The sequence below is a fragment of the Mustela lutreola genome, chromosome 12, assembly GCF_030435805.1.
Source record: "Mustela lutreola isolate mMusLut2 chromosome 12, mMusLut2.pri, whole genome shotgun sequence".
NCBI lineage: Eukaryota > Metazoa > Chordata > Mammalia > Carnivora > Mustelidae > Mustela > Mustela lutreola.
The window spans coordinates 3,563,460-3,580,954 of record NC_081301.1 but is presented as its reverse complement, the minus strand read 5'-3'; the positions used below and the strand labels follow the sequence as shown (position 1 = coordinate 3,580,954).

The window sequence follows — 17,495 nt, the reverse complement described above, 5'->3', positions numbered from 1 at the left end:
ACTTTGTCTTGGGGACACGCTCTCAAATAAAGCTGTATTTTATGTAAATCCACCTTCCAAGCTTTTATATATATATATGTATATACATACATATATATTTATGCCTTTTTATTTAGCAAATTGTATTCCCCATCATTTTACAGAGGGAAATAATGGGAAAAAGCCTGGAGTGTATGGGCCAGATTTATAAAACCCCAGATAGGCAAAGTCTTTGTTTTCAAATGTGGGCATTTCTATGCAAATGGCTTGCTTCAGTGGGAGGCTGGAGGCTCGGGAAGGCTGTTGGCCCCCAGAATTCCTAAAGCGGCTCCCGGACAACGAGTCGGACAACGAGTCGGTGTTGGCCCACTGGACGACCAGACCAGCATCCTTGCAAAAGCACTGGAAGGCATGTGTTCTTGGGTCCAAACAGGAATCAGAACGTGGTGTCTGGACAGATGAATCCATGCGGATTCCTCCGAGTACCACCGGACTGAGCCACCCCTCCACCCCCTGCACCCCTAAATGTGGGAGCCAGGAACATGGAACAGACATTGGGAAAGCAAACCTGTCCCCTCACCACTATGGGCCTGACCCCTGAGCCAAGAGGACGACGAACCGGTGTATACTCCGACTCATTTGAGCCTCGGATGGCCACATGCAGAGCCCATTCCTGCCAGGCCACCAGAAGGGCACCTTGTCTATGCAGGGGACGAGGGACATGCATGACCTTTTAGTTCGGAAGTGGACACAGAGAAGGAGCTAGTTTGGGCCATGATTTAATCATCAGCACATCGATGACCCGCCCAGGCTTTTGTCCAGATTCACAGCACCTTCTCGCTTTCAGGGAAAACATGGAGGCTCAGATGACCCACTGACTCGCTCCTGGAGCATCTCGTCCTTGCTCGGCGCCGGGAGGGACGCTGCCGAGCGAAGCAGGACGGAGCGTGGGTAACTGCGTTAGACGGGAACCGACCGGAGGAAGCGGCCATCCCCCGTGCCCGTCCCTGACCGGGGAACTGCTCTCTCTCTCTCTCCTCGAGAACATGACAGCCTGGACACATGTCATGGCTCTCACTGCTTCTTTGGTTTTTATGTGTCCCCAACTAATTGCTTTAGAGCACTGTTGTTTCCTACGTTTCTAAACACTTATAAACCTGGTCCATAGTCCCGATGATGTGTGAACTCGCTTCTTAGAAGCCCCAGATCCTTCCTGTTGGTGGTGATGTGAATCAGGGATGCGGGGGCAGGAGGGCTCTGGACAAGGCAGCACCAGGGGCATCTCGTCAAGCCCAGGCTCCCGGACTAATGTTGCCACACTCCAGCTTGGCAACCCCCTGCACGCACATTCCTCTTCAAGGCAGGCTCGGCTGGTGCTCCCCGCCCTTCCCAGACGGTGGACACAGCTTCCAGTATCCTGCGGGCCAGAGCCATGAGAAAGGAGCAGCAGAGGGACTGGTCCGGCTCCCGTGCCCTTTGCCCAGAAGCCTCTCTGGGACTCAAGCCACAGGTCTCTGCTCAAGCTCCTGAAAGCTCGGGCCTGCGGAGCCTGAGGAGAAGGGGAATGAGCTGGGGGACAAGAACATTTGGGGAATGAGCTGACTCCCAAGCCAGGCGTCCATCTCCACAAAGTCATGGGGCTCCCAGGCTGCTGAGGAAACCCTCCCCTTCTGGACTCTAGTAAGTGGCACCCAAATTGTACACATCTATGAAAATGCTTTAAAAGGGGAACATCCACGGCCTTTCTCCCCACCTAATTTCTCACACACATTTATGTGATTAATTTCAGTTTCTTAAAATCTAACACCTTGGAACTCCGGCTCTGCTCATGAGTAATTATTTATAAACAGTGTCATAAAAGGCTGCTTGACTGCCAGGAGTAATCAACTTCTTCAAACCACTTCAAAGGAAATCAAAAAACCTTTCCATCCACAGATCCTTTTGAGGTTTAACTAGGAGCATGATTTAAAATTCACAAGAAAACCCTTAGGTATTGGAGCTCTAATACACAGCTTTCTTGGACAAACGTTTGATAAAAAACGCAACATACCATTATATACACCATCACCTGCTTTAATATTGCCCAGGGCTACTGTAAATGCTCACTTTGTACTAAATCTGCTTTTCTCGAGGCGAAGGGGCTGCCAGCCCCGCCGTGCTGGGGGCTCCCCTCATTGCCTCCTGTGCAAGCTCACCGGGATGAGTCTGGAGCCTTCTCTCCCTCTACACCAGCCACCGGCCACGGGAACCTCTGCCCACACCACACCATGCCCAGTAAGCAGAAGAGCTGAGCGCCAGCTTCCAGTAAACATAGGCCCCTGCATGGCTGGAAGGAGGCAAGACCACCTCACTCACCAGCCCAGGGCACTGGAAATGCTCACTGGACGTCAGAAGGCCTCCCCTTGTCCACTGTCCTCTTCCAGAACACACGAGAGCGGAGTTAGACTGCTCTCGGCTTCCCCCACTCCAAGAAAACTCGGGAAAGCTCTTCTGCCCAGCCTCCGCTCATTCCCCCACGTTTTGCTTCCCTTGTTGGCAGAGGCCTGGGTGTGGGAAGCAGGGGGAACCCACAGGTGTCCGTCTCTGCTCTTCATTTAGTGGTTGGGACTCGAGCAGAAAGGGCAAGGGTGCTCTAACACTCAGAAGAGCGGCCAGCCTAAGGCCTGGGAGAGGCCGCGGAGGCTGTGGGAACAAATCAAGCCCCCAAAACCGTGGTTCCTGGGATCCAATACCTCTGCTCCCTGGGAGAGTATCAGGCCCAAAACCCTGCGTCCAGCCTCTTGAGGAGAGTAGGAGGCCGGCCCCGGCCAGAGTCAGACGGGGCGCGTCTGCGTTCCTCGCCCCGCTGAGGAGCAACAGGACGGGGTAGTGTGGACAAGGAATCAAGGCTCCAAGGCAGGTGGCCTCGGCAAGCAGACCGTGAGTGATGGAGGGGTGCTGAGGACGGTGGAAGGGGTGCTGAGGACGCGGCAGAGGTGGCGGTCAGGCCAGCCCCGAGCCCACGACAAGAAGGTGCTGGTGAGGCGGGCAGGCCGATGACTGGGTCTGCGCGCAGAGGAGCGCGACGGAGGTACAGTGAGAACCGGCCTCAAATTCCAGCTCCTGAACTTCCCGCGGGGGCGCTGATGAGGTTTGGGGCTCGGCATTGGTGCACACGGGGCCCCAGTACGCGGACCCAAAAGCGGAATGTTTCAAATGAGCAGGAGGGGGACGCCTGGGTGGCTCAGTGGGTTAAGCCGCTGCCTTCGGCTCAGGTCATGATTCCAGGGTCCTGGGATCGAGTCCCACATCGGGTTCTCTGCTCAGCAGGGGGCCTGCTTCCCTTCCTCTCTCTCTGCCTGCCTCTCTGCCTACTTGTGATTTCTCTGTCAAATAAATAAATAAAATCTTTAAAAAAAAAAAATGAGCAGGAGGAAGCGGCCCCTGCTGCCCCTCCCCGCAGGCAGGCTCCGGGACCCGCCGGCACCCCGCCGACCTGCAGCCCCGTACCCAAGCACAGCCGGTGTACGAGCCAGGACACTGCCATCTGCGGCAGGACCGCCGGGAAGGAACGCAGCCACCTTGCACCCCTGTGCCGGGTAATAAACAGCCCATCAGAGAACAGAGGCCTCTTAGGGGTGTCTCTGTGGGGCACAGTCACCCCACCAGGAACACAAGGAGGCCAGGTGGACAGCTTGAGAAAGTGGTTCTCCCGGCCCTCCGTGCTCCTGGCTCCACACCCACCTGGGGCAAACGGGCTCACAGCCAACGCCAATTCTCGAGTCTCCCTGACCAGAGGCTCAGGAAGGCGGGCACGGCTGTGCTCTCGGTGAGCCACTCTGCTTAGGTGGCTGAAATGGCCCTGGTCCCCGAGCAGCCCCTCTGATGCTCAAAAGCCAAGCCTGAGACAGGTCAGGATTGGGGGGCGGGGCACGCCGAAAAGGCCAGCTGTGCCCAGGGCACCTGCAGGCCGGGGGTCTCCTCCCTCTCACCCTTTCTTTGCAGCTGTTTTTAAACTGCTCAGCGTCCTCTCTCATCTTAGGTGTGCAAACCCCACAATGGGGCATCTCAGGCCTCTGCCCCGTTCAGCTGCGCCAAGTGCTAATTTCACGGGTATGCTGGTATCTCCTTCAAAGCGGCCAGAGCGCCAATGAAAGAAACATCAAAGCTCCCAGACACCCGTTCTCCCCGACAGCTCACACGGGACGGGAATGAGCCTCCCTCCACTTGGCAAATCAACCGTGGAATGGAGCGCCCCCCACTCTGCTCCCTGGTCCTGAGCGCTGGCTTTGGGTCCAGCCGACCAGCACTTGGACCGACATCTGGGGGAGCTCTGGCACTCCCTAAGCGCACCAGTCATGAGACCATCAGGAAGACCCAAGTGCTGCCTGTCCAGGTAGCCCAGAAACCAAATTTACACCTGACAAGTGAAGTCATCACAGAGCTTAAACCCAACAGGCGAGATCAGATGGGACCCACGAAAGCATTAATAATTGATTCCATGGGCTGTTTGGAGGTTTTCGTTTTAATAACTTGGCAAGAGAATTTTTAAGCTGTGCCCCCCCCCCAAAGAAATGCAGGCATTTTTCAATCAGCCACCACCCCAAGTTGTCAAAACCCCTCCCCACTCTGCCCAGCCCCGCCCCCCCCAGACACAGAGGACAGAGTGGTTCGTAGCTGTCAAGCAGGAGGAGGGGGAGGGGGAGGAGGCCCAATGGCTCACCATTATCGTTGTCCTGTTGCAAGTGCTTGATCATGAATGGGATGGGGTCCTTGGGCTGGTGGATCAGGAGTTGCTCCAGCATGTTCTGTGGGCACAGGGCAGACATCCAGGTGGTTAACAGCTGCATGGGCATCCAGATCCCCAGGCTCAGGCTCAGGCCGCCCAGAATCCTGGTTGCTACCAATATGGGCTACGGGGCCTGATTTCTCCACCACATCCACCAAACCTGCCTTGAACTTGGGATCCCGCCCCTGTTCCAGGTGCCATCTGCTTGGGTCCCCATGAGCAGAGGCATGACGGAAGGGCCGTAGGGTATCGCCAGGCAGACACGTGGAAGGACTGCACCCCAGCCTCCAAACAGGCAGGCCCACTCTCCCCTCTGTCCATCTGTGCTGCTCAGACTAGCCTTCTCTCAGTTCTCGTGATGCACCATGTTCGTGTGCTCTTCAGAGCCTTAGCAAATGCTGTTCCCTCAGCTTAGAACACTTGTCCCCCTGAGTCCTCCAGTCTCCATGAAAACACACCTTTCTGATCACACTCACTAGATAAATCCTGTCACATGCTCCTGCAGCCCCTGTGTGTCCCCGTTATTGCCTCACCCTTGTCCCGGTGCTGGGCACACTCACAGTAGGTGCCCAAAGCCGATGTCTGCCGGGGCGCATGGCCACCACTGCTACCCGTGTCCTTCCGGGGTGGGAGAGAATATTTACCAGCCTGGGCTCTAAACAGTCCTGGGATAGTCTGGCCATTTAATTCCAAGGAAAAGCACCTTGCACGGTTCCAGAACAAGAGGCACAGAAAGAACTGGGTAGGTAATAGGATCTGCGCTGGTGCAGTAAGAAGCTTCCTTTAGGGACATGAGAAGTCCTAGCTCCCCTCTGCACCTCACCAGCCAGTCCCTTCCCTTCCCCAAGCCTTGGCTTCCCCAGCTGCTGGAAGGTCCAGCTGGCCCAGGCCTCTAGTCGGCTCTCACTGTGGAGACAGGGTGAGATGATTCTAGGTGGTTCACCGAGGAGTGGTTCTATTTCACTATTAAACAGTTGTGTATCGAATGTGTATCAGGGAACCTCAGATATCAAGGATATTGCTTAGCAGGAAGTAAAACAGGTTAACTCTTTTTCAATGGGTTGATTTCAAGAAACGACTGCGTGAAAGTGGGATCGTGGTGGTAGTTCTGTGAATCGATACACGTGGTAACACGTCCTAGAACCGTGCACACACAACAGCGTAAGAAGGGCAGGTAAACACGGAGGAGATCCAGATAAGGACTCCATCCGCTGAACTGTCTCGTACAACTGTGAATGCCGAGGAGTGAGGCTCCATGGTCTTCGCAGGCGGCACTGGGGAAGGGTACCTCAGAACTCTGTACTATCTTTCTAACATCCCCTGGGTCTGAAATTATTTGAAAATAAAAAGTGTAAACCCCACGGAGGGAGCACGCACAGATGACTAAGGACTCGACATCCTGGAGCGAAAGCGCCTGCGGACTGCTCCACCCCACCAGCAGGAGACACAGCGCCCCTGGGGAGCTGCTCAGCCTGCCTGTGGCCGTTTTCTTAGGCGGGCTGCTTGGTTTCAGAGAACTCTCTCTCCCTCCCTCTGCCAGTTAACACTTCCCAAAGGAAGCCTGTGGTTGCTGGAGACATGGCGATGGTCTGTCTGAGCTCTGCTCTCACATGTGCGGGTCAGAGGCTCAAAGAGCACGGGTGACCCCTCTGGGGATAGTCTGTATCTGGAGGAGCAAATGCTCTGGAAACTGGGCCCCCGCTTCCCTTTGGCCCTCACACCGTCGGAGGGACAGACCTTTCAGTGCAGCTCCCGAAAGCCTTTGCTGGGAGGTGCCGAAGGGCCACCAGAAGAAGCGGGGCTTTGCCAAAGTGCACCCAGGGCCAGAGGGCCCAGTGGAGTCAGACGCCCAGCAGGAGAGGTTGGAAGCGGCGGGAACTCCTGGCCCTGATGAAGACAGGCCACGTGCGAAATGCTGCTGTCCCGGGAGGCAGCCGTCTGGGGACCGCGATGTCACCTTGAACCGGGACATTCCGCAGCTCAGAAAGCACCACTGCAGACAGGTTGGGGACTGTCAGTGCGGGAGGGGCCCCCCCGAAGACCAGCTCCTGCAACCTGGCATTGCACCGCTGCCGAACGGAGAAGCGAATGGGACTTGGTCCAGGCCATGGAGCGGCCGGCGGGAGCCGGGACCCAATGCTGGCCGAGTGGCCCGCCCCCTTCCCCCGTCCTGGGTCCGCAGGTTAGGGGCAAGGGCGTCCTCCGACCCAGTCACCCGTCGGGGCCCGGCGGTACAGGAGTGGGACGCCCCTCCGCGGCGGGGTCGCCGCTGCGCGCCCCGCTCTCGCGACGGAGGCTCCCGGCCGGCGCCCGGTGCCGCGACAGGACGGGGCTGCCCCGGTCACCTGCATCAGCTCGAAGACGTGGTACGTCTCCCCGTACTGGGGCATTTCCGGGGGTATGTGGTGCGGGGCGGTGGTCGCGTCCATGCCGCCCGGCCGCGGGCCCGCTCCCTGGAGACCGCGTCGCTAGGGCCGGCGCGCCGCCGCGTCATCAGTACGCGCCCGCTCCCTGGAGACCGCGTCGCTAGGGCCGCCGCGTTGCGTCATCAGTACGCGCCCGCTCCCTGGAGACCGCGTCGCTAGGGCCGCCGCGTTGCGTCATCAGTACAAGCCCGCTCCCTGGAGACCGCGTCGCTAGGGCCGCCGCGTTGCGTCATCAGCGCGCGGCCGCCGGCCCGCGAAGCTGGAGCGGGGCCTGGTCCCCGGCTCCCCCGCCCGCGCGCTCAGCCGTCGGGGGCCCGGTGCTTCCCCGGGGCAGGTGCTTCCCCGCGCCGGCCTCGCTCCGCCGTCTGCACGTCTCAGCAGGACCCCTCGGGCCGCTCCAGCAGTGGCCTTCTAGGACCAGAGGTGCCTCGGGAGGACCCCCGGGGCTGGGACGCCCACGGTCACGTCAACCCCCCCGACCCCGAACCGAGGGGACGGGAGGCGGGTCCTGCGCTGGCTCCGCCATCGCACCCCGACCCGGGCGTTGGGAGCTCCGAGGGCCGCCTAGCTCTGCTCTCTGGGCCTCAGTTTCCCCGTCTTTAAAATGAAGAGAAGCTGGGGAACGGTTTGAAGAAGTAGGGGAGTCCCTGGGTCGCGGAGGCCTTGGCTTACGGGGTGGGGCGGGCCTGCCACGTGACCCGATTGCTATGGCACCCACGGGAACAATCGGGCCGCGGCCCCGCCCCTTCTCACCGACCTCCCCACCCCACCCATCCGCCTCCCCAGCCCCGGCAAGGGCCTCCCCGCCCCTCCGGGGCCCCAGACACCCTCGGAGGCACTCCAGCTTCAGAACGCTCTGTAAGTGAAGGGCGCTCTAGCACCAGCCAGAGGAAAGCGGGCCGGGGGAAGGGAAGGGAGGGGGTCGGGGTCGGGTGGGAGGTGGTGGAGGGAAGGAGCGCGGGCGGCGCACCGGTCCCGGTGGGTCAGGGCAGCCTGGCGTCCGACAGCACTGAACTGGGAGCTCTGGCTTTTGTCTGTTGCCATTTTTAGGAGGAGCTACTCCTGGTTTTGAGCCCTCGGTGTTCTTAACAAAACTATGGACAGACAGTCAGACAGAACATCTGACATTGTCAGTACAGATCGCCCCGAGTTCAAGTCCTGGCTCTTAGCCTGGTGAGCCCGCTCTGTGCCTCTTTCCCCGGCTGTGAGGTGGGGCGTATAGGAAGGATTCCGGAGCTAGCATACCCGAAGTATGGGTCACTGCTGTGTAGGAAGTGCACGAGGCATAGGGGCTACTATTAGCCATATTACCTCGTTTGACCTTTGCACCTGCCCTGAGAAGTAGGTACTTTCATTCCCATTTTACCGCTAAGAAATTGGAGGATCCGAATGGTGAAAAGTAGTTGGCTGAGTGAGACTTCCAGTCATGAATGACTTAATGCTTCAGTTCTTGACCGTGAAGCATTAAAATCAGAAGTCCCCTTGAAGATCTTCTAATCCAAACCCCCTGATTTCACAGCTGGATAAACAGAGGCCCAGAAAGGGGGAAATTCTTGGCTAAGTTCACTTGTTAAGCAAAGGCAGAGCCAGGACTGGCATCTTGACTCCTAGCCAAAGCCGTTACCACCAGCCACTTGCCCAGCGACATGCCCTCCAATGGCAAAGGCTGCCATTCCTCCTCCTCCCCTCAGAGCTGCTTCCTCAAGGCATGCACCTGGGTTGGCTCGTGAAAGCCAACCGCAGAGACAGCTAGGGAAGAAGAGGGAGCTGCCTCCCCCCAAACAAAGAGCACACCAACCAAACCCTCAATTTGCACTGGAGAGGTTCAGTTTGCTTCCTGGACATTTCTGAAATGACTTGCCTTTCTCCTCATTTATTTTAAGCCTTAGGCGCTTTTCGTACCACGATTTAATCTTCCTTAGCAGCCTGGAAAAATACAAATCAATTAAAGCCTAAAACCTATGGGGTAATCATTTTTTCCTTCCTCCTCCCCCAGATCGAGAAGTGCCTGCACTCTGTGCCTTTCATCCACACTGATTTGGCTGCAGTGAGGCTTGTTCAAGGGCCGATCACTTTGGATAGCTTGTTACAGCTCTTCTCAGGACATTCCTGGCCTGCATGTCACAAGTCGCTAGGATCAAGAACCAAGTCAGTTTTGCTCTCAGGGGCTCTTGGGGCCACCAGCCAAGGTAGTGCTGTAGCCTTAGAGAACTTAACCGCCCCGGGAAGCCCCAGGAGGGCGGCAGGAAGTCAGACACATAGGGAAGCCCCGTAGGGGATGGGGAACAGAGAAAAGTCTCAACAGGAGTGGAAATAAGGCCCAGGGGTCCAGCCAGTAGGTGGGACAGTAGGAGGGTTCAGGCAGCTTTTCAGGACTTTGGTATTCCCTCAAGCCAACCCACCTGCTCCCAGCCCTGGTCAGTCTGATATCTGGCATGTCTGTCTCTGGACCATCACAGAGTGGGGAGGGAGCTGTCCGAAAGCCCAGACTGTAAGTCAGGCAGAGCTGAATGCAGAATCCTGGTTTGCTCACTTCTCCTAGCTGGGTAACCTCAGCTTTGTCATCTGTCACTTGTGGATAATCATGGTTCCTTCATAGGTGAGGACTTGATGCATGGCCAGGGTTGTCCAAGGGCCCCCTGGAGGGTATCTGCTGTTAGATGGGTTGGGTGGGTGTTGAGGATTTCCCCGAGGGCTGGAGCATGGCGCTAGTCGCCCCATCCCTCCTGCAAAGGACCCTCTTGTAGACTGTGAAGCCCTTCATCCCAACACACCCGTCCCACTGCCCTGCTTCCTTTTCTCTTTAGCATCTAAAACAAGGTTTGTTTACTCATTACTTTCCGCCTCCCACTCTGAAAGATAAAATCCCTCCAGGGAAGGGGATCTTGTCTCGATGCTGTGTATACCCAGCACTCAAAATGATGTCTTGCATATGGGAGGCATTGCAGAATGAATGAACGAATGAATTTATGACATGCTTCTTACCCCTTTTGGCTTCCAGTGGTTTTCCTAGCTTTGTCTGGCACTCGGGGTCCCTCGGCCTTACCCTGTCCAGTGCCTTTTGTGCTTGCTCACAATATTGCCACATAACCCCCGCCCAGCCTCTAGCCAGGGTCCCTGCCCCTCTGCCCACCCTCCCCACCTCTCTCTCCTTTGAGGTCAAGCCCTCAGCAGCCTCTGCGGCTTTCAGGGTGCACAGCACACCTGCCGTGGCACGCTTCCATGATTGTGCACACACCGTGTAACCCCAGCGCTTTGACCGCCCTGGCAACCAGACACTGCCTCATTCCGGGCCCTGGGCTCCACACCTGCCACCTGCCACCTCACCACCTCTGCCACCTGCCACCTCACCACCTCAAGGCTGGAGGCTGGCCCTGTCCTCTCCCAACAGCATGTTGGCCCTCGGAGGCTCACCCCGAGGCTGGCAAGAAGTAGGGAAACCAGGATTTGAACCCGGGACTATGGGACTCCAGGGCTTGGGTTCTTAACCACCCACAACAGCACTGAGTATTAATGAGGGAAGGCCAGGCTGAGAGCACGTGCTCCCCCTCGTCCCCAGAGACTCACCTGTGTGCTGGGCTCCGACTTTTCTAGGCCTTCAGCCCCACGGCACCTGTAAGCCCCAGGCCCAAACTAGGCAAACTGAGACAAGTAAGGCAGTTGCCTTGGCACAGAATGTAAAGGGGGCCCCAAGCCCCTGTAATCGGGACGAATAACATTTTAAAAAATCAAAATAAATGGAAAAAATCCATCAAGAGTCAACTATTAAAAATTTAAAGACGGGATCAATATTGCTTGTTCCCAGCACTGGATCCCTTCCTGCGTTTATGTAAAATTCAGGTACTTTGTGGACTTTTTTGGTATTAACTTTTATTTCTTCAAGTAGCATGTGAAATATTTTTACCTGACTCAATTGTTGGGCTCTGCGGTGTCCCCCGAAATTTCACACTGCGTGGCTCACCGGCCTCACCTACCTGGTGAGCCTATGCCATGGGGGGCCCACCCTAGAACCTTGCCACATTTCACCACGTCCAACCCACCGCCTCTGGGCAGGGGATAGGGGTCCTTGGCAGGTGGTCCGGGTGTCTGACAAACAGCGGGCCCCCACCGCCTCCCCACAACCCAGGCTCCCCTCCCGCTCACCCACAATGGGCAAGGGACTGAGTGGGAGACACCGGCGCCCTTCCCGGCCCTGGCCCAGGTCCCCCACCCCCATGGAGCCGCAGTCACAGGGAGCGAACAGGCATGGTGGCCCCCAGGGTGGGGATAGGGGGTGGAGTTGGGCACGGCTCCTGAATGTTCCTGACCCATGAGGTTCACAGGGGACCGTTATCAGGGCCCATCCCGCCCCCTTCCCCCAGTGCGTCCTGGAGACCATCTTCTCGTCTGTTCTTGCATTTCCTTCCATCCGTCTTCTCGGCACGGAGACGCCCTCCCTGCTCCAGCCCTGCCATGGGTTCCGGATGCTAAGGGAGACACAGCAGAAAGAAACGGCCTCCTGTCTCCCTCGGGCTCATTCCTCTCTACCTGGGACCTGCCGGGAAGCCTGGGATGTCTCCGGCCCCACCCGGCCCTTGCAGCGACTCACTTGGACCCTAGCCTGGCTCAGCCTCCTCTGAACCCCGCTCACGCAGGGCACAGGAAGTGCAGGTGCCTCGTGGTGGAGGCGCGGCAGCTGGGGCAGCCTTGAGGACTCTGGTTCGGTGTCAGGAAGCCTGGGACCTAGGCTGTGTCTGACAAGCTCGCTGTGACACCTGGACTTCAGTCGCCCACCCCCGGAGCTAAGGGGGGGCGTTCACCGCCTGGGTTCTCTTCCGGTTCTGGCCTTCTGGGACCTGGGACCTGGGCTTCTGGCATGGGCTCAGCAAAACCATGATGTCACAGAGAGCAGAAGCCACAGCCTTCTCTGTTCACAGAAGAATCTAGACACCTTGTGGACTACCTGAGCCACACCAGGGACAGTCTGTGAGGCACCAAAAGAGAGCACGCCCCGCGGTGTTCATGTTTCCCAACAGGCTCATTCCCGCAATGCACGTGGGAGGCAGGGAGTAGTTGCCGAGGGCCAGCCCCTGCCCTGAGAATGTGCTGGCCTGAGATCAGGGCTCCTGACCCAAGCACAGAGCAGGGAAACTGCATCTTTCCACACTCGACCCCCTAGTACAGGCTCTTCCTCTACTTGGCCCACTGGAAACAATCCCTAGACTTTCCCACCAATTGCAAAGAGGCAGATGTTTTAAAATGATTTGGTCCAAAGGGATAGTCACAGATTTAATTTTCTGGGATGTGTTTTGTGATGCCCTCTATGGCTGACAGCACAGGAAGGCACTGGAGGCTGTGTGTGTGTATGTGTGTGCGTGTCTCCACGGACTGGAGAAACTCGGGACCAGAGTAATCTTGCCCACACTTGAGGGAAGAAAGTCACAGCTGATGACAACATGTCCTGGGAGCGTACAGGGACATGGGTCAGGCTCTGCTCTGTCTTGAACGGCCTGGAGGATCTGCAGTGAGCACGGTGCTCCCCCCCCCCCCCGCCAGGGGGCCTAGGCAGGCTGGTCTGGGACTCCAGAGCTGGGTGTGCAGCCTGTGCCCGGGGGCCTCAGCCCCGCGCTCTTCCTCCGCACAGATCCCCCTTCTCCTGTGAGTGCGGCGGAGGACGACCATGAACGAGGTGAAGGAGTCTCTCCGAAACATCGAGCAGAAGTACAAGCTCTTCCAGCAGCAGCAGTTCACCTTCGTCGCCGCTCTGGAGCGCTGCAGGGAGAACGCGCATGACAAGATCCGGCCCATCTCCAGCATCGGACAGGTGGCGGCTCCCGGGCTGACGGGCGGTGGGGCCGGGCCCTTGCGGGCCTGCCAGGCGCAGGTTTCCTGGGCAATACCTTGCTTAAAAGATGAAACTGAGGCCCGGGGGGGGGCGGGCAAGCAGCTTTGTGCCAGAGACGGGACTCGCAGCCTAACTAGTGGAACGCGCCAGGCGTCCCCTCCCCAGGCCCGTGAGGAGGGGTTACAAACACGGGCTGCAGACTGGCGGCCAGGGTTCAGGTCCCGGCTCGGCACCACGTGCCCTCTGTGACCGCCAGCCCGGAGGCACCTGTGCCCCGTTGTCTGCGCTGCAGAGTGAGAACCTCCGGGGCGTTTGCGGATTTAGGGAGATCACGAGGGAGACTCAGCCAGCGTCTGACGCCTGTGGTCCTGGCTGTCCGACGCTAGTGGGGTCTGAGAAGCTGCGAGGGGCCAAGCACATTGCTCCGCCCTCTAGCCCCATCTGCAAACCTTTTCACTGAACCTGGTGTCCTCGTGGGTTAGCTGCCATCCCAGTGTGCTCTGCAGAACTTGGAGGCCTCGAGACCGAGCTCACCTTCCAGCCAGTAGCGCACACCTAGGGACGTCCCAACTGCAGACCTGCTGCGGGCCCACGAGTCAGCGTGTAGAAGGCCAGCGGCTCACGGGGTGGGGCGGGGGTGGGCACTAGAGCTCCAACCTGCTTAGGAGAAGCGCACAGACCCACAGAGAGCAGGAGCCCTGCCAGCAGCATCCTTCAGAAACTTTCTTAATAGATGTAAAAGCCTCTCTCGATTTTTTAACTTGAACATTTTTCAAACCTACAGAAAATAGCCTCTTTCCCCTGAACTATTTGGCAGTCAAGTAGCTACATCCTTTTTGTGGCCCATTCCCCAAAGGCTCAGACTTCCAAGGCCACTGGACAGGTTTTCAGTGTCAGGAAGGAGCATCTGAGACCCTCACCCTGCCCCCGCCTCTGCTCGACTCTGCCTCAGCGCTCAGTGGCCCCAGCCCCTCATGGGCACAGGGAGTGGCCCTCTCGCCTTCAGTTCAGCAAAGGCTCTTGGTACACAGTGGCCCCAGGGATTGACTCTCCAGGGGAAGCGTGGACTCTGGGGCCTCACCCTGCCATCCCCGGACCTGGGTTACCCAGAGGTGACCAACGCACACACACCAGTAGCCCAGTGACTCTGTTGGAGTCACCCTGCAGGCCAGGCCCCCCTCGCCCTCCGCGGCAGATAGGGAAGCTGCTGGAGCCTCTGCCCCAGCACAGAGCCGCTGCACTCGGAACCGCTCAGATCACTGGGGAAGACCTCCCCCGGCAACAGAAGGGCAACCAGCAGCAGCCAGAAAACCCTGGTGTAGACATAGAATGTTCTGGCTGCTAGAGGAGGGAGGTGAATCCCCCGGCCACCCACTTGTCACAGGTAGGGCCTGTGTCTGGGAAATGGGCCGGTGAATCCTGCCTGGACGGGAACCAGTTCCTCCTCGGCCCAAGGCCAGGCCTCCTGGCTTGCCTGACCTCAGAACCAGAGCGATGGGGGCAGCGGGGCCCGAGGCTGCCTAGAGAGGAAGAGCCCTTGCCCAGGAAGGACCTCGGCTCCCCGCCAAGGAGTGGGTTGAAAGTGGGTTAGCCGTCTCCCTGTTCTCAACACCTTTAATGACCTGAGAAAGGCGTCCCAACTCCTGCATCCGGAACACGGTCACAGGGAGCTTTCATTCTGTTTTGGCACTTCAGCGCTTCCTCCTAGAGTCGATGTCGGGGCGTGTGGTTTGAGGTAAAGACTACATTTTCTTCTACGGATGACCCTCTCCCGGCTCCCCTGTCCCCGCCTTCCTCTGCCTTGGAAACACAGGACAATGAATCTTCAGAGGATTCTAGTGTCTTCTCCGTGCCCCGCAGTGGGTCCCGCGTGGGCCTGTGGCATCCAAGGTCAGGGAGCAGTGCTCTCTGCTTCAGGTGTTGGCGGGGCTCAGAGCCCGAGCCGGGGCAGGGGGTGCTGCCTGGCCACATTCACTGCCGGCAGAGCAAGTTCTTCACCTCGGAGCCCCCGACGGTCACGGGCAAACTGAGAACTGCAGAAGGCGCCCGGTGCGTGGGGTTTCGGGGAGCGAGTTGTGTGCAGCGAGGCCCGGCCTGCATGGCGCCCGGGACCCTCCGTCAGTGTGACTGCAGGCAGTGGCTCTGCGTTTAGACACTTCGGGGTGACCGGTCCCCGCGGCTCCGGGAGGGTGGGAGGGCTGGGGCGTGGCGGTGCCCCGAGCTCCCGCCGTGCATGTCCTCGCAGGTGCAGAGCTACACGGAGCATTACTGCAACAACTCCACGGACCGGCGGATTCTGCTCATGTTCCTGGACATCTGCGCAGAGCTGAACAAGCTGTGTCAGCACTTCGAAGCCCTGCACTCTGGCACCCCAGTCACCAACAACCTGCTTGAGAAATGCAAATCCCTCGTTAGCCAGAGCAACGACCTGAGCAGCCTCAGAGCCAAGTAAGTCCCTTCTGGGCCTGTTCCAGTGGCCTGTGCGCAGGCGCAGGGGAGCGAGGCGGGCGGGGACGGGAGGGGCCCCGCAGGAGGGAGCAGGCTTCCGGGGAGAGGGCAGGTACATCCCACGGACAGAGCCTGTGGCGACCGTCCAGACCCGCTGCCCCAGTGGGAAACCCAGGCCCACCGGCTTACTGGAGGGGCCAACCCCACAGGCTGCTTTAGAGCGGGACCTGAGCCCTCTCCCTGGACCTGGCACTGGGCGAAGGGAAGGGGGTTGCAGGGCCCAAGTTTCCCAGAAGCCCACTGAGAAGCCCCAACTAGGGCAGTGTGTGCGGCTCCGACTCCATGCCCTGGCGGCCCTCAGCCCAGGGCGCCCTGCTCTGGAGCACACTGTTGAGTTATTGGGCTGGAGAGGAGGCGGCGGGACGAACCAGCACGTTTTGGAGCAGTTACAGGTTTCCAGCGTCCCTGACAGGGGTTTGAGTCCTGCCCCTCGCGGCCGGATCAGCTGGGGCTCCTGGGCCACGAGCCCGCCGAACCACACGGTTCGGTAAAGACTGCGGCCAGGCCTGCACGGCTTGAAGCCTCCCCCGGGGACTGTGAGGGGCGTCCAGGACCAGAACCTGCCCCGGTCTGCACGGAGCCCCTCCTGCCGCCCCGCAGGTACCCGCACGACGTGGTGAACCACCTGAGCTGCGACGAGGCCAGAAACCACTACGGAGGCATCGTCAGCCTCATCCCCATCGTCCTGGACTTAATGAAAGAGTGGGTCGCCCACTCGGAGAAGCTGCCCCGCAAAGCCCTACAGCACGTGAGTGAGACCCGGGCACACCAGGAAGCCGCCGGTGCGGCCGCTCGTCCCCCCTGGACCGCAGGCTCCCAGCCTCGGTTAAGAAAGCACAAATGTAGGCCACTTATAAAAGAGCCCCAGGCCTAGGGGGAAGGACAGAGGATGTTCCAAACCTCCCTGGAGACCACCCGGCGGGAGACTCTAACTCAGAGCCGGCAACCTGGCGCGGCCCGTAGGGCGCTTGGTCACTTAATTCGGTCTCCACCGGCTGATCCATCCTTCGGCCCCTGCACTCCCCGCCACAGATGAACCCCAGAGAGCTTGCCCAATGTACTGTCAAGAACCTCTCTCCCTCTCTTTCACTGCTAAGCTCTCCCCACCTCTGAGTGTCGGGTTCTGTGCCAGCGACAAGGACCCCACGTCCAGTGTTGTTGCAAGAGGGTGTCCCGGGGAGGCTGCAGAGAGCTGGGGCCAGCGGCCTGCCCGGGTGCTCTGGGGGTTCCCAGCCCGCACCCAGCCAGGCCTGGCCACGCTGCAGGTCCGGCTTTCGGGCTGAGCTGTCGAGCTGGAGGCCTATCGGCACCTTTCCCGCCACTGTGGCAACTGCAGGCAAGGCCCGGCTACTTGGCCTGCGGGGGCGCGGAGGGCCAGCACAGTGGCCTTCCTCGGTGTGATCAGGTCTCCGGGCCAAAACCCGAAGGGGAACGAACCTGCCTTTGCTCTCCTTTACTTGGGAGAGGGAGACCATGAGAGAAGCTGGAAGAATTCTGACTTCGTGGCTCCTGTGCAAGGACCGTGTCCTGCTGTCCACAACACAGTCTCGGCCCCGACGTTCTAAAATGTGTCTCTCTAGGGACGCCTGGGTGGCTCAGTTGGTTAAAATGTGTCTCTGGCTTCTGAGCTTGCTGGAAGTGCTGGCTGACTGTCGGCTTTTCCCTTCGCAGGGGGCGACCTAGCTTCTGTATTCTTGCTTCCTCGGGGGCGACCGACAAGAATAAAAAGTGTTCTCCCACTTTTCTGCCTGGCTCGGGTTTCTGAGAATTATTCCTTACAGAGAGCAACGTTCACCCTCAGACCTCAGAGGACACTGGCCGGTGGCCTCACAAGCAACGGAAGCACGGGCTGGGAGCACCCACCGCAGACTCTTGCTCTAGGGGCTCGTGTCGAGGCCACAGCCCAGCTCCTGACTGGCCTTCCATAGCTAGAAGCTGTTCAGACAAGAATCTGAACAGACACCTGAGCTTTCCAGGTGGAATAAACACT

The 17,495-nt window shown here is 58.9% G+C and overlaps 2 protein-coding genes across 11 annotated transcripts in view; one reads left to right on the top strand and one right to left on the bottom strand.

Moving 5' to 3' along the window:
• AK8 (adenylate kinase 8) overlaps nt 1–7,312 on the bottom strand; it is a 114,576-nt gene extending 107,264 nt beyond the window's left edge. Inside the window, exons 1-2 of one of the 3 annotated variants that reach the window (XM_059141294.1) lie at nt 7,093–7,312; nt 4,682–4,766 (exon numbers count right to left, since the gene is read on the bottom strand). In XM_059141294.1, coding sequence (XP_058997277.1) covers nt 4,682–4,766; nt 7,093–7,176 — 169 coding nt within the window. In that variant the 5' untranslated portion in view covers nt 7,177–7,312. Of the gene's footprint in view, nt 1–4,681; nt 4,767–6,484; nt 7,054–7,092 lie in introns of those variants that run through there. The other 2 variants (XM_059141295.1, XM_059141296.1) reach the window with 2 other exon arrangements.
• An 88-nt stretch (nt 7,313–7,400) lies between these two features.
• SPACA9 (sperm acrosome associated 9) lies at nt 7,401–17,248 on the top strand. 8 transcript variants are annotated; one of them, XM_059141300.1, is made up of 7 exons: nt 7,401–7,596; nt 7,960–8,031; nt 8,224–8,346; nt 9,170–9,321; nt 12,797–12,976; nt 15,243–15,445; nt 16,106–17,075. In XM_059141300.1, exons 5-7 carry the CDS (start codon nt 12,833–12,835, stop codon nt 16,377–16,379), a joined length of 621 nt encoding a protein of 206 aa, XP_058997283.1. In that variant the 5' UTR covers nt 7,401–7,596; nt 7,960–8,031; nt 8,224–8,346; nt 9,170–9,321; nt 12,797–12,832; the 3' UTR covers nt 16,380–17,075. The 8 variants fall into 8 exon arrangements, with proteins under 8 accessions (XP_058997283.1, XP_058997282.1, XP_058997286.1 ...); XM_059141299.1 differs by lacking the exon at nt 8,224–8,346; XM_059141306.1 differs by lacking the exon at nt 8,224–8,346 and adding an exon at nt 17,177–17,248 and having other exon boundaries at nt 7,402–8,031; nt 16,106–16,253.
• Nucleotides 17,249–17,495: the final 247 nt, after the last annotated feature.

Excerpts from the sequence above, each read along its gene's own strand:
- SPACA9 (XM_059141303.1), top strand. The coding sequence starts at position 12,833 with ATGAACGAGGTGAAGGAGTCTCTCCGAAACATCGAGCAGAAGTACAAG. Across the intron at positions 12,977-15,242 it reads CCATCTCCAGCATCGGACAG|GTGCAGAGCTACACGGAGCA; the intron begins GTGGCGGCTCCC and ends ATGTCCTCGCAG. Across the intron at positions 15,446-16,105 it reads CTGAGCAGCCTCAGAGCCAA|GTACCCGCACGACGTGGTGA; the intron begins GTAAGTCCCTTC and ends GCCGCCCCGCAG.